This window comes from Copadichromis virginalis, linkage group LG23 (genome assembly GCF_057382275.1).
Source record: "Copadichromis virginalis isolate Kocher_CV1m ecotype Utaka linkage group LG23, C_Virginalis_male_GT1.1, whole genome shotgun sequence".
NCBI lineage: Eukaryota > Metazoa > Chordata > Actinopteri > Cichliformes > Cichlidae > Copadichromis > Copadichromis virginalis.
The window spans coordinates 37,872,282-37,888,623 of NC_140639.1; the positions used below are offsets into that span (position 1 = coordinate 37,872,282).

General features: G+C 40.7%; 2 protein-coding genes across 2 annotated transcripts in view; one reads left to right on the plus strand and one right to left on the minus strand.

Moving 5' to 3' along the window:
- nid2a (nidogen 2a (osteonidogen)) overlaps positions 1–16,342 on the minus strand; it is a 66,505-nt gene that overhangs the window by 46,217 nt on the left and 3,946 nt on the right. The window lies entirely within an intron of this gene.
- LOC146681561 (uncharacterized) lies at positions 3,566–5,147 on the plus strand. Its single transcript, XM_085449363.1, has 3 exons — positions 3,566–3,851; positions 3,996–4,278; positions 4,406–5,147. Exons 1-3 carry the CDS (start codon positions 3,760–3,762, stop codon positions 5,075–5,077), a joined length of 1,047 nt encoding a protein of 348 aa, XP_085305489.1. The 5' UTR covers positions 3,566–3,759; the 3' UTR covers positions 5,078–5,147.

Below are 16,342 nucleotides of genomic sequence, written 5' to 3' on the forward strand. Positions count from 1 at the left end.
CTGATTGGTCACTTGCAATGTTGATCCTGGAACAACATTTAGTATGATGATCTGGGAACAACACCAACACGAGGATATCAGATCAACCAAAATGTAAGGTTAAGTTGAGAAAAGCAAAAGGAAGTTTGTTTGTTTTTTCTCTGTCTACATGTAACATACACCAATCAGCCACAACATTAAAAACAGTGACAGGTAAGGTGAGTAACGCTGATCATGTCTTTACGATAAGGTGAGTGCTAGGAAAGCTTGGGCCTGACATCCATGTGGATGTTACTTTGATAGGTACTATCCACTGAAATATTGTTGTAAACTACAACCGTATGAAACCTAATAACCCCTCAAGTCGATGTGATTTACTCCTGAACTATAAGTGTTGCTAAAAACACAGATAAAAGAAGTTAAAACACGACTTTGGGGAGCAACTGAAAGTAGCTGAGAATATTTAATCTTTCCCAAGTGTTCGAGCAAACACCAGCCTGTTCCAGCCTGTAGAGATAGAGTGTGGTGATGGACATGGGGGGGGGTATAGATGATGATCTCATTTTCACAACAAATAAATCCATTCATAAAATGCTGAACTAATGCGTTTTCGTTTGAAAACGCATCGTTTTCTCCCAGTTTTGGCCTCCCGTCCACACTGAGACGGAGGAAAACACAGCGTTTTGAAAACGCTCTCGAAAACGCATACATTTGAAGACGGTGCTTCAAATGCAGTGTGGACAGCGAAAACGGAGACTTTAGAAAACGATGATGCATATTAGTCATATGATGCAGTCATGTGACCAATTAAACTAAGATAGCGGAGGGCATTGTACAGCAGTTGTTTTGTTTACTCTCAATTTTGACAGCGATATTAAAGATTAATATCAGTTTGTACATGCTTCAGATAGCTTTTCTTCAAATTCTTTAACTCTCACTCGCTTTTGCAACTTTGTACTTTTGTGTTACTCACAGCAGCAACTCCACGTCATTGTTAGTCCATTTAAAAAACTTTTCCTCAACATTTTGCCGCGATGTTTCAAAGAACCGGAAAGTAAATAAACGGCAGACAGAAATGAGGCAGGTTGAATCTCCTTGCGTTTCACGCATGCGCAGTACTGGAATGTAAGCGTTTTCGGGCGTTTCAATGTGGATGCACAACTCTGTGAAAACACCGTTTTCAAATCTATCCAGGCTAGTGTGGACGTAGCCTCAGTCCTGTAAGGTCCTCTGTGCTGGTCCCCATCCCGTCTCTGTCTTTGTACTCATGTGTTTGTCTGTCTCCCCAAGTGTGTAAAGAAATCTCACAGCTGGAGAACAACAAATTGCAGCCAACACACATCAAAGACGTTTAGACTCTGTAGCTCAGTATGCATGTGAGAGGTCCCCCGCTCCACACACACACACACACACACACACACACACACACACACACACACACACACATATACAACACTCAGACTCCCTACAGGCGTTGTGTCACACCTTTTTAAAGCGTTTCCTCACACTCTTTGCTGCAAGCAGACGCAGGCACAGACGTTTAATTGTCTCTGGGACCAACAAATGTTTCTTTTGGGGGCCATGCTGACTGTTTTAAGGTTTAGGTGGTAACATCATCCATCTGCTAGGCCTGTCTGCTTCACAGCAGGGGGTGAGAGAGTCTGAAAACACCTCTAAAGAAAAATACCGGAAGTTTATTTAGAAAGGTGATAAGCACTTACATGAACTTGCCTTTTAGACCTGTGTATAAATCACATTACAGTTTTTCTCGATTGCTTAAACACTATAACCAGGCCTCTAAACTAAAATTTCAAAACCGTAACGCTATTGGTCAAAAAGCACACCCATTTCCCTGAACTATAAACACTATTCCCTGCTTTGACACATGACTCAAATTTGGTGAACTGTTACTGCAAAACTCTACACACAAATCCCTACATTTTACAGTGCTTACACCATGTAGTCATTTAGAAAGCACTAGCATGCAATAATGTTAACTTACAGTTTTTTCTGATTGCTTAAGCACATTTTTTGTAACTATTGGCTAATTTTGCAAAACTCTTCACACAAATAAGAAAACCTGTCACCCAATAATCAAAACATTGTAGTTCTCTTGCAAAAGCGAACACAGCTAGATTAACTCTTCACACCTTCGTAAAAATGGTGTTTCCGTATCAAACAGTACACACAAGCCATCATCTACTAAGCACACAATGCGCCAACTGCACACTGATGGTATGAATACAAAACACATCTGGCTTTTGCTTTCTCTGTGCACAAGGTAGGCTATGTCAGTTTGAGCTCATACTTCTGTCATAGATCCATAAGCATAGAGGGATCCAAACTTCAAGTACTGGTGTTTATTCAAACACATCAAAACGAACACAAGTGTCTATTTCCAAGTATAGGATTATTTGCAATCGCCATAATGACTATATGGGTTACGTGGTCTGCAGTGAACATGCTTCCTCTGCCCCCAGCATCTGGTCATCTAGCAATTCTGTAAAGTAACAATTTCAGTATTTTTACATCAATGGTATTGGTGTGTTTCTCATTGGCATATGGCAGTGCTACAAATCTTTGTGCGAAGTGCCTGTACTGACCGATTCTCATTTCAAGATGTCCTTATGGTACTTGCTACAGTGTAGCGGCTCAAGTTAGGCTGGACCCGTTGGCCAGCTACCCTCAGGGTCATTCCACGGTTGATTACATGGTCCACTATTGTAGCTCTGATGTCATCAGCAATTCTATTTCTTACTCTTCCTACCCTTCCTCTCCCCCCTCCTCATCTTCCTCTCCCCCCTCCTCGTCTTCCTCTTGCTCCTCCTTGTCCTTGTCGTCCTCTTCATCCTACTTCTTCACCTCCACGTCCTCTTCCTCGGCCTCCTCTACTTCTCACTCTTTCTGCTCCCTCCATTGTACTCCGCACACACAGCTTACCTGTATTATAGTGCTTAGGCTGATTGCAAAGTGAACTAATTATCTAAAAAAGTTTTCACATGTGAAAGTGTGCCAGACAGTTGGCAAATTAGTGTTAATGATAGCCATACATGTGTATACTTTTGCTAGGAGTGTGTTGGAAATTTGGTAATTGAGTGTTGTGCAGTGAATTGTGCCTACAGTTTTGCAAAGTGTGTGTTACAAAATTGCAAACTGAGTGCAAAGCAGTTTTTGTGCTTTTAGTTTTGCAAACTCAGTGAGTGGTTTTGCTATAAGTCTGAATAGTTTTAGAGATTGTGCTACAAGAATCACAGTTAGGGTTTAAGCATTCAGAAAAAACTGTAAGTCAGCATAGCTTGAGCTCAATTAGCACACAATTAACCAGGTGGAAACACTAGGAGTCAAAATTTAGCACACACCAATCAGAACCTGCGATGGATAGATAAAAGGGCCAAAGTCAGCTCATTCAGGTTTGAAACAATGGATCCAAAGAGATGCAAAGGAAGAGGACGTGGTGGAGAAAGAGGACGTGGTGAAGGAGGAGGACGTGGTGGAGGAAGAGGACATGGTGAAAGAGGAGGACGTGGTGAAGGAGGAGGACATGGTGGAGGAAGAGGACATGGTGAAAGAGGAGGACGTGGTGGAAGAGGAGGAGGAGGTGGTCTAGGACAACAGGAAGGTGGTGGAGGAGGAGGGAGAGGTGGAGGAGGAGGAGGACGTGGTGAAGGAGGTGGAGGTGGAGAACGACGGCGACAAGGAAGGGGAAGAGCAAGGGCACGAAGACAGTCAGTCTCGGATGAAATTCGAGCCACTTTAGTTGACCATGTCCTTGTCCATGGGATGACTATGAGGGAGGCTGGGCAACGAGTACAACCAAATTTGAGTCGCTTCACTGTTGCCTCCATCATCAGAACCTTCAGGGAGGAAAACAGGTAGGTGTACTTGCAGTAAGACTGCTTTGTACAGTAACTTGTAAGTTACTGAACTTATGTGTCTTGAGTTTCAGTATGTTTCCATTATTTTCCTGTAAAATGAATGTGTGACAGTTACAGTAATGAGTGCTTCTATTTTTGTAGGACACAGAGACGACCACCTGGTGGAGGCAGGTTAAGGCTTTTGTCGGAGGAGCAAGAGAGGGAACTTGTAAACATGGTAATTGCAAATAATGTAATCCGCCTGCGAGAGATTCAAAGGAGAGTGATTGAGGATGATCATCTTTTTCGAGGCATAAATGCCATCAGCCTCTCCACAATTGACCGCATCCTCCGAAAGAATCAATTCCGGATGAAACAGGCATACCGAGTCCCTTTCGAACGAAACTCTGACAGAGTGAAGAACCAACGTGTGGAATATGTTCAGGTATGAGTTTTGATACTGTATAAAGTATTGTGTACCATCACAGCATGGCAGTTTATGCTGCCATTTCAGCACTCTTGAACTGTGGTTCAGGGTACCGATTGACTCTACTGTGTTATGTGTTTTGCAGAGAATCTTTGAGATTGAAGGACGGCCTGTTCCCCATGAAATAATCTTTGTGGATGAGGCAGGTTTTAACCTGACCAAAAGAAGGAAAAGGGGGAGGAACATAATTGGCCATCGGGCTATTGTAAATGTCCCTGGTCAGCGTGGGGGGAATGTCACTATGTGCGCAGCCATCAGCCAACGAGGGGTACTCCACCACCATGCCGTACTAGGACCCTATAACACTATGCTTCTCCTTGCTTTTCTTGATGGTTTAAGACAACATATGTTCCAGCTGGACTACAGGGAACCAGCACAGCCAGAGCAGCCTCACTACGTTGTTGTGTGGGATAACGTCAGCTTCCATCGCGCTGCTCTGGTTCGTGACTGGTTTACCAATAACCCAAGGTTTTCTAATATCTTTCTGCCTGCATACTCTCCCTTTCTAAACCCGATAGAGGAGTTATTTTCGGCATGGCGGTGGAAAGTGTATGACCGAGAACCTTGTGTCCGTGTTCACCTCCTTCAGGCCATGGAAGAGGCCTGCCTAGACATATCAGTAGATGCATGCCAGGGGTGGATCAGGCATGCAAGAGGATTTTACCCCCGCTGCCTGGCTGGGGCCAATATAGCCTGTGATGTGGATGAGATTCTCTGGCCTGACCCAGACCAAAGACAAGATGCTGAGGTGGGATAATGTTTCTGGTGTGTGTTGTACTGTATAGTACATGAATGACAATGTGCCACTGTACATACATTGGTTGCGTCTTTTGTGTTTACAGTTTTTTCTGAATGCTTAAACCCTAACTGTGATTCCTGTAGCACAATCTCCAAAACTATTCAGACTTATAGCAAAACCACTCACTGAGTTTGCAAAACTAAAAGCACAAAAACTGCTTTGCACTCAGTTTGCAATTTTGTAACACACACTTTGCAAAACTGTAGGCACAATTCACTGCACAACACTCAATTACCAAATTTCCAACACACTCCTAGCAAAAGTATACACATGTATGGCTATCATTAACACTAATTTGCCAACTGTCTGGCACACTTTCACATGTGAAAACTTTTTTAGATAATTAGTTCACTTTGCAATCAGCCTAAGCGCTATAATACAGGTAAGCTGTGTGTGCGGAGTACAATGGAGGGAGCAGAAAGAGTGAGAAGTAGAGGAGGCCGAGGAAGAGGACGTGGAGGTGAAGAAGTAGGATGAAGAGGACGACAAGGACAAGGAGGAGCAAGAGGAAGATGAGGAGGGAGGAGAGGAAGATGAGGAGGGGGGAGAGGAAGGGTAGGAAGAGTAAGAAATAGAATTGCTGATGACATCAGAGCTACAATAGTGGACCATGTAATCAACCGTGGAATGACCCTGAGGGTAGCTGGCCAACAGGTCCACCCTAACTCGAGCCGCTACACTGTAGCAAGCACCATAAGGACATCTTGAAATGAGAATCGGTTAGTACAGTCACTTCGCACAAAGATTTGTAGCACTGCCATATGCCAATGAGAAACACACCAATACCATTGATGTAAAAATACTGAAATTGTTACTTTACAAAATTGCTAGATGACCAGATGCTGGGGCAGAGGAAGCATGTTCACTGCAGACCAAGTAACCCATATAGTCATTATGGTGATTGCAAATAATCCTATACTTGGAAATAAACACTTGTGTTTGTTTTGATGTGTTTGAATAAACAGCAGTACTTGAAGTTTGGATCCCTCTATGCTTATGGATCTATGACAGAAGTATGAGCTCAAACTGACATAGCCTACCTTGTGCACAGAGAAAGCAAAAGCCAGATGTGTTTTGTATTCATACCATCAGTGTGCAGTTGGCGCATTGTGTGCTTAGTAGATGATGGCTTGTGTGTACTGTTTGATACGGAAACACCATTTTTACGAAGGTGTGAAGAGTTAATCTAGCTGTGTTTGCTTTTGCAAGAGAACTACAATGTTTTGATGATTGGGTGACAGGTTTTCTTATTTGTGTGAAGAGTTTTGCAAAATTAGCCAATAGTTACAAAAAATGTGCTTAAGCAATCAGAAAAAACTGTATCATGTGACAAGGGTTTTGAAGGGGAGAACCATAAGCAACCTAATTGTTTTGGAACTATTGTTTTGAATTAATTGTACCAGTGTGCAAAACTCTGTTGTAGTGTGTGTGTTTTTGAGGGCTTGTGTTTGATGTCTGAGGGCAAAGTTTGGTTTTTCAGCAGGAGTGAATAGTTTTGGGTGTAGAGCTTCATTTTGACCTGGAAATAGGATGTTTGGGGAATTGAGTGAGAGGTTATGGATTTGTGTTTACTGTTGTGAGGATATGAGGCGTAGTTTCAAGAAATGTGTTTTAGCAATCGAGAAAAACTGTAAAGTCAATTATGTTTTATTATCATGGGACCAGTTCTCTACAACCGCTGTCACAAAGTGATTTTTACTGCACTGTAAGGAAACAAGCCTACAATATTCAAGAGATACGCCCAACATATCAGGTGATCACGATGGTGGGAAGGAAGAACTCCCCTTTAACATTAAGCAATCACCTGCAGAACCAGGCTCAGAGAGAGGCGGCTGTTCGCTATGACAAATCGGGACTGAGGAGACAGAGAAGGTAAAAAGAAGAGGGAATGAGACCAGGTACAACAAACAGGACAAAACAGAAGAGAAAGAAGACTGAAACCTGTGTCAAGTTTTGTTTTCTTCATCATTTTTGTCTCTCAATGGCAGCCTATGAAGTGTCATTTGTTGCATTTTGAGTGGCCCAATGATTTATGTGATTGCATATGATGATGATTCATAACAATCTCCCTTCTTTTGGTGTTTTCCTTTTAAAGGAATAGAATTAAAATTAAAATATTGATATCACTTTTAAGTTTGCACTCTAAATATGAAGCTAGAACTAGCTTAGATAGTTAGCTATGATTAGCTTTGCTTAGCATACAGACTTGATACTATAATACTATTTAATAAGCTTTATTCTGTATACACAGATCATGTAAGCAAGAAATATTCCTCATCAGCCCTAATCTAAACAACATTTTACATATACTGCAATATAGATCCAATTATTTACAGCCAAGAAGTTATTTTTGCAAAAGTTTGCTTAGCTGATGCCAAGTAGCAATGAAAAAGAAGCTAAAAGGAGTCAATCCAAACGCCTAACTTATTTTCTTACAGCCTGGTACAAAAACTGTTTCCCTATTTCTAAAAACTATCTGATATGATAATATTCATATCACTCACCCTATCAAAATCTATTCATGTTTAATGTTGTTAAACGACCACTTTAAAATGTCATCGCTTTCAGCATTCAGTTGTACTAAAAATCACTTTAGTGAGTTGCTTCCTCAGTTTTTCCACTAAGTTAACTTTGCTTTCTAGGATATTTCTTGCCAAAATTAGCATGCCATACAACATTACACTAAACTACGTGTATGACAACATCTCATACAAATATGGTCATGCATGGTCAAGACTGATTACCAAACTACAAACTTAGAATTCATGAATCCACAGGGCTGTGTAAACACACTGGCTGTATCCATCTTTTATATACACTCTTTTCTTGACACTACGTTAACAAGGCTTTGAATAAACGACAGCAGCCGCAAACATATATCAAACTGTTGTGTAGAATTAATTTTAGGACTCTCTCAGTTTACTCAACATAGTTTATCTTACTTTGGGATTGTTTACTATTTACTTATTTATTAGTAGTGTGGTTTACTGCCTTGAGATAGTTGAGTCTACTTTACCTCACATAAATTAAACTGAAGACAGTTTCGTTGATTTTCCGTCTCATCTGGCTTTTAAATAAATGACTCAACACACTGTAGCGGATGTTCTGAATCATGTCACAGATATTTAAAGCTGGAACCCAGTCTGCTTTGCCTGGAACATCCCAGGGAAACGAGTTCGGGATAAATGGACTTCACTTGTTTGTTAGTTGCTGGTGTTTTATCTCGTCGGCCGCACAGCTCCAAGCAGGCAAAGTGAGGCAGACAGCAGCTGCAGCCCAGTTGCCAGCCTCACCAGAGTGCTACAAACGGAACTGCCTGCAGCGTGGGAACTGGCACACACACATACACACATACTGACTACAGCCCAACACTCCTGTCAGTATCTTACTGTTGTCATATGAAAATCTCTATCGGGTTTATTTTTTTGTGACTTTTTTTTTTTTTTTACCTTCAGCTGTTTATAGCTGAAAAAAATCTGTCCAGCTTTGGGGCTTTTGAAAGCTTTTCAAAAGCTTTTTTTAAAATCAAGAGCAAATGGTGGTTAACCATAGCTGCTTTTCTTAGATCCTCAAAGGTTTGCGAACATGAATCTATTACGTAACTACAAACCAGACAGCTATGAATGTGTACTTATAATTACTAAAGCGATGTCCCAAGTCATCATGAGTCATTTTTTGGACATCACAGAGCAGTACACTAAGGCAAACTCATTTTTCCCCTTACTTTTTGTCCACTAATAAGCAGAATCTTTCTCAGGGCGTAAAAGCAGAGTAACATCTTCTAAAACTTGAAGTTCAGTCAGTCTGCTTTGGACCGGGATGAACATATTTCAGGGGGATGCCTCCTGTGTCACTGCAAGGAGCCACCAGAAATAACAAATAACACCGATGGCAACAGCACCTCCTATTGTGGTACAGTAACAAGACAGTTCAGCTGGCAATACCTTTCTTTTTCCACATATAGCAAATGCAGAGGACAGATTTATAAAACCAGAAAACATGCAAAGATATATTCTAAGATCAAATCTTCTTCATGTTTCCTCTTAAAAGGCCAGGACGATTGCTAAGAAATGACTGTGTTGTCACTTTGAAAGACAGTCATGTTACATATGGCATCACGCACTATCTGAGTTGATCTACATAATGCTTGTGAACTACATCTTGAACTGAAGCTGAGTAAAACCATATATAACTATACAAAATGATGGATGGCACTTATTGGTTTGTAAGTCCAGCTGTTGAGCATTATTGCCATCCTCCGTATGGGTGAGAGACGGATCTAGCTTAGAAACAGAGGGACACTGGACAATCACATCATCATAAATTCATCAGGTAATGAGATAATAGGTCAGGGGAGCCGAGAATCATTTTGCTACTGACTTCTATTATACACCTAGATTTTGTTTTTATGACCAAATGATTCCCCTCATGCCAATCATTAGCAAGAGCACAGGTTTAAGGCACTCCAAAACCTGTGAAAAACAGAATCAATTTTTTAATATTTTGCAATATATTAAGTACTGTAATAATATATAAATTAAGATTTATCACCTTTTGTTAACCATAAATTATGTCTTCAAAGTTAAACTTTGTCAGTATCTATCTTATATAACAAGATAAAGTTACCTCACTTATTTTTTGCTGCAAATTCAGATTGACAAGCATACCAACGCTGTCAATAAACTTGGCCAAATGTTGCCATAGGATGGAGTCAGTCTGCAGACAGTCTGCAATTAAATGGGGTCAGGTTCTCAATTATGTGCAATCTGTTTCTGATAATCCAGCAATTAACAGGGATAAATCATTGAAAATGACATATCTGTAGCTGTTTACGTAGACAGAAATTCACATTTAACTATTACATTTTCTGTCAGCAAACCACCTGTTCTGTAGGAATATGAAAATGAGATCATCATCTACAGGGAGTGCAGAATTATTGGGCAAATGAGTATTTTGTCCACATCATCCTCTTCATGCACGTTGTCTTACTCCAAGCTGTATAGGCTCGAAAGCCTACTACCAATTAAGCATATTAGGGGATGTGCATCGCTGTAATGAGAAGGGGTGTGGTCTAATGACATCAACACCCTATATCAGGTGTGCATAATTATTAGGCAACTTCCTTTCCTTTGGCAAAATGGGTCAAAAGAAGGACTTGACAGGCTCAGAAAAGTCAAAAATAGTGAGATATCTTGCAGAGGGATGCAGCAGTCTCAAAATTGCAAAGCTTCTGAAGCGTGATCATCGAACAATCAAGCGTTTCAATCAAAATAGTCAACAGGGTCGCAAGAAGCGTGTGGAAAAACCAAGGCGCAAAATAACTGCCCATGAACTGAGAAAAGTCAAGCGTGCAGCTGCCAAGATGCCACTTGCCACCAGTTTGGCCATATTTCAGAGCTGCAACATCACTGGAGTGCCCAAAAGCACAAGGTGTGCAATACTCAGAGACATGGCCAAGGTAAGAAAGGCTGAAAGACGACCACCACTGAACAAGACACACAAGCTGAAACGTCAAGACTGGGCCAAGAAATATCTCAAGACTGATTTTTCTAAGGTTTTATGGACTGATGAAATGAGAGTGAGTCTTGATGGGCCAGATGGATGGGCCCGTGGCTGGATTGGTAAAGGGCAGAGAGCTCCAGTCCGACTCAGACGCCAGCAAGGTGGAGGTGGAGTACTGGTTTGGGCTGGTATCATCAAAGATGAGCTTGTGGGGCCTTTTCGGGTTGAGGATGGAGTCAAGCTCAACTCCCAGTCCTACTGCCAGTTTCTGGAAGACACCTTCTTCAAGCAGTGGTACAGGAAGAAGTCTGCATCCTTCAAGAAAAACATGATTTTCATGCAGGACAATGCTCCATCACACGCGTCCAAGTACTCCACAGCGTGGCTGGCAGGAAAGGGTATAAAAGAAGAAAAACTAATGACATGGCCTCCTTGTTCACCTGATCTGAACCCCATTGAGAACCTGTGGTCCATCATCAAATGTGAGATTTACAAGGAGGGACAACAGTACACCTCTCTGAACAGTGTCTGGGAGGCTGTGGTTGCTGCTGCTCGCAATGTTGATGGTGAACAGATCAAAACACTGACAGAATCCATGGATGGCAGGCTTTTGAGTGTCCTTGCAAAGAAAGGTGGCTATATTGGTCGCTGATTTGTTTTTGTTTTGTTTTTGAATGTCAGAAATGTATATTTGTGAATGTGGAGATGTTATATTGGTGTCACTGGTAAAAATAAATAATTGAAATGGGTATATATTTGTTTTTTGTTAAGTTGCCTAATAATTCTGCACAGTAATAGTCACCTGCACACACAGATATCCCCCTAAAATAGCTAAAACTAAAAACAAACTAAAAACTACTTCCAAAAACATTCAGCTTTGATATTAATGAGTTTTTTGGGTTCATTGAGAACATGGTTGTTGTTCAATAATAAAATTATTCCTCAAAAATACAACTTGCCTAATAATTCTGCACTCCCTGTATATTCCCCCCCCCATGTCCATCACCACAATCGACTTGAGTCGAGTGACAAAGACCTAAGCGTGATGACAACATGTTGGTAATCTGTCTGCATTTATACATTAAGCAGGAACTCCAGCAACACTTGAGGGAAGATGAACAACTTTAATAATTGACCAACGCCTTTCGGCTTGTGGCCTTCATCAGGGTCATAGTAAAACATTGTAAAAAATTGCTTAAATACAAGACAGGAAACAGAAAAAAAGTAAATACCGGACTAGATCATTACTGATGAGGAGGAGGGGGGGGTGACATAACCCCCATATGTCTGAAAATAACACATGCATGAAATGCAAAAGGTGGATGCTATATACACACAGGTTTAAAAAAAAAATTATGTCTCTAAAATGTAAAATCTCTAAAATTTAGACTTAAATTGTAGACTTAAGATGAGATGTCTAAAACGTTACTTCTTCTTTGGCTAAAATAATAAGATTAATTGAATAAACATTACTCATGTGAGAGTAATTTAACTGATAAAAAAAAAGGAGGTGTAGTTCATAAAAACTCATTGATCCTCTCCATGCACCTTGGAAGCAGGTGAAGTTGTGCCAGAAAATTTTTGCTGCATTTATACATTAGACAGAAGTTATGTGCAAAACTTTGACTCTCTCTGAGAGTAATTGCAGTCTGTCCAAAGACTGTTGTCCTATTTTCAATCGCATGACCGGGCACTTAGCTTGCTCTGAATTAGAGTGTGTCCAGTGTCGAATGTTTGTTGTTGTTTTTTTGTTTTTTTTTAATATAGATGATTTAATGTAAGTTTGCTTGGCTAACGTTATCTCAGGATGGTGGTGCATGAGATGAGCCACTTTGCTTGTAGTATTCCCAGAGTTTTTTAAATGTATTTGATAAAATATTGATATTTGGTGTTCCTATATTGATATAATACCCCCAAGCAAAGTACTGCAATACTATACGGTATTACAACATTTTCCCCACCCCTACAATATATTAATATTAAATATAAATAGAGACATCTGACAGATGAACTGATAAACCTGCGGTTTGCCTCCACTTATCACCTCAGAGAGAATGCTCACTTCAAGGGACACACAGGCGTTTCTGATTGTTTGCCTTTATGCTATGAAACATGACAGTAGGACACAAGGAACTGAAGTTATCAAGTTTTGCTTTGATGAACAAGCAAGTTATAACATGCAATTAGTTAGCTTGTGAATCTGTAGCTGTTGTAACTTGCAGAGCCTGGCTAGCTGTTTACCTTTCATCTGGCCTCTGCGTTAAGCTAAGATAGTCATCTTTTTTATCTAATTCGTGACAAGACAGTGAGTATGTGTGAAATGTCAACCTGCTCTTTTAACATCAAGATAACTCTAGTGCTTCTTTGGATGAGATATTTTTCCAACTTCGGGCTGCTTAGTGTTACTGATAATCGCTCAAAGTAAAGTCAACACTTCTTAAAAGATCTAAACACTGAAAGCAGTCTTTAGCGAAATGACTGCGGTAATTAGCTAACAGAGCACCCTGCTAGTTGATGTATGGGTGTGTATTTTAAGTCAAGCAATTTCTGTCCAATTTTGATAATAGCATCTCTAAGGCTAATTTCATCGAAAACACAGCTCAGCTTATTAGAAGTGTGAGCCTTCACTCTTTCGCTTTAATTCTCTGTCTTCTGTTTTCCTGTTATTTCATCTCCAGACGCCACACATTCTGCCCCCTCCCCCTGAAACAGCATCCCAACACCCCCCAGTACCCACCCCAACAATCACACACTTCAGGTCACATACAAACCAATCTGCCCTCAACACACATAGGGTTGCCAACCGTCCCTTAAAATACGGAATCGTCCCGTATTTAGAAACAAAAGTACACGTCCCGTATTGAGCTAATAAGGGACGCACTTTGTCCCGTAATACAGTGAGAATCAAAAGTAGTCTATAACTTTTAATGGAATTAACGCTTTGTTTGAAAACATAATTCCCAGCCCCTCTCCTGCTTTGTGACCAATGAGCTGACAGCACACTTATGACAATTCGAGTATGACAATTCAGATTACCGCTTATCTCATTGGTCGAGGAAAGGTCGCTTACGGAGAAAATACCGGAAGACAACAGATGACCACAACAAGAAGCATGGCCAACAGGGAAACAAACGCCGACACTGCGGTGCAAGTCTCGGACGACAGTAAACCTAAAGCTGGGCAGACACTGTGCGATTTTTTCAGTCACGTTATTCAGCTCCTGCTCAAACTGCACGATTGACTCGCAGGGGTTAGAAGTTGGTAGGTCACGATGCAGGGTCTCACACTATACGGCCCGATGCTCTGATGAGACCTGAGTGCTCACACTGTGCCTCCATAACACGAAGGTTATAACAGAAAATCTGTCGCTCGCTCTCTCTCTCTCCGTCTTACACTCACACAGACACACACACCACCATCAACTTTGCTAAATTGCTAATGAAAAACATGATCAGGCAGCTGTGATTGAGCAGCGATGTAAATCCAACTGTTTTCACGGTTGTTGTGGTCGTGATAATTTTGTGATGCCACATCGAAAAGGCTCGGATGAGCTTTCCAAAGTTCTACAAGTTGTGCCTCCATCGCTTGTGTCCAGATCACACGCTGCACAGCCGTGCTGCTCTATCTTTTACACCAACGTTTACGTGTTTGCGCGCGAGCAGTGTGAGCGGCTGTGATGAGACCCTCACGAGCGATTGATGATCGGGAGCTGGTCGTGAGGTGTTAATCACTTCTCGTTACCCCACGTATACTACACGATGCACGATGAAGGCCAAAATCGGTCAAAAATCGGCTCAAAATGGGCCTAAAACCGCACAGTGTGAGCCCAGCATTAGAGCAGCAATGTTTGTTCCCCTCAGAGAAAGGGAAGAATGGGAAAAGGAAAACACCTGGCTGGAAAAAGTTAATATGGGCATGTGCAGTGAATATCAGCGCTATGTGGCCAGAAGTGTGATAATATAATTTATTTTGTGTAATAAACAACAGCAAGGATAGATGATTACAACAAATAGATGACTAATACATAAAAGTAATACATAGATGAATAATGATGATGAGTTAAGATGCGTAATCATGGGAACAAGCGGGTTTACAAACAGGAGCAGCTGATTAGCATTAGAAAAGCTGAAATAATATTTCAACTGAAGCCGATTGTACTAAATGCACTAAATGTGCACTGTTACAAGAATGTTTTTCTTTCTATTGTTTTCTATTATTTTAAGTTAAGCAGGACAGAGTTCTTTTAAAGAAAGATTTACTTATATTCTCAAAAGTTAAGCATGACAGGCTTCTGTTTAAGAAGGAGACCTGTTTTACTGTGTTAATGTTGTCATTTTGAGCTAAAAATAAATGGCTAAATGATCATTTGTTTCACATGTGTTCATATTAGAGATGGACCGATCCGATATTACGTATCGGTATCGGTCCGATACTGACCTAAATTACTGGATCGGATATCGGAGAAAAATAAAAAATGTAATCCGATCTATTAAATATCACGAAAGCACCTCACAAAACTTGCAACACGCTGTAACTCACCTCAGAACGTTAGCACGTGGGAGCAGTGGCTGTGGCATGCGGGACCTGTCGTGGTCTGGATAGCATGTGGAGCTTCGCTAGCAACCTGGCATTTCATCTCCGACAAAGTTATCCCCGAGAGAAGTAAAGCAAGTGTGTAAGTCCATCTCTGAATGTTTGTAAAGCATTCCTGCGTTAAGCTTAACAAGCGACTGCCTCTCGCTCTCCGGCTGCTACTTCAATCTTGAAACTGATCAGCTGATCGGGTTTTCTGTCGCGAGTCCCTCTCTTGTTTGTTTTTGGTCCACTTTGCACCAGAAAGAGCAAACCAGCAGCTGAACAACAGCAGCACGTTTAAGCTTGATCAGCTGTTGTTAGAATTTATTTAATATTACTTTCTACACCAGGATCTTTTTCTACGTAGCTGACGGCTGTAACTGTGCAGGGGCGGATCTAGCAAAGTTTAGCCAGGGGGGCCGATAGGGCATGAACAGGGAAAAGGGGGCACAAAGACATACTTTTCTTTCTTATTCTCATTTAAAATGTCGAGCTTTTAATAAATAATTATCTGACACCCAAAGTTTTAATTTGATGTAAAATGAATAGAAGTCAATTACTGTATATAGTGACTATTAAGTCTAATATATACCCTAGTAAGCTATAGTACTTTTTACTTTGGGAAGGTACCATCTGTGCAGTCTGCAATTCTGTTGAAGAAAGATGTTGAATCTATTTAATATTTCTTGAAAAATAATTGATTTCTGTGCATTTTTTTTTCACACTGCATCAAATTAAGGTTGATTACGTCGATTAAGCATCATGAGGTGGCGCGTGAGGGGTGGTTCCCTATTTTTTATTTATTTATTTTTGTTGTTGCTGGGAGTTGGAACCCTATTAGTTAGGTTGCTTAATATTTACGCTAAGTACTCTTTAAAATACCAGAATAGGGAGGATGGTGTAGGTCTAAGTTTATTAGATTGATCAGTATTGCTGAACTATGAAATATTTTTTTTGTATACAGGTATAACAGAATAGCTTTAGTGTAGTTGTTGTTTTAAACTTGAGTATGAACTTGCAGACTTGCAAAATGCAGCAAGATATTTTAAAAAAACAGTTTTGTTGATTAAAAAACACTATATCGGATTCATATCGGTATCGGCAGATATCCAAATTTATGATATCGGTATCGGTATCGGACATAAA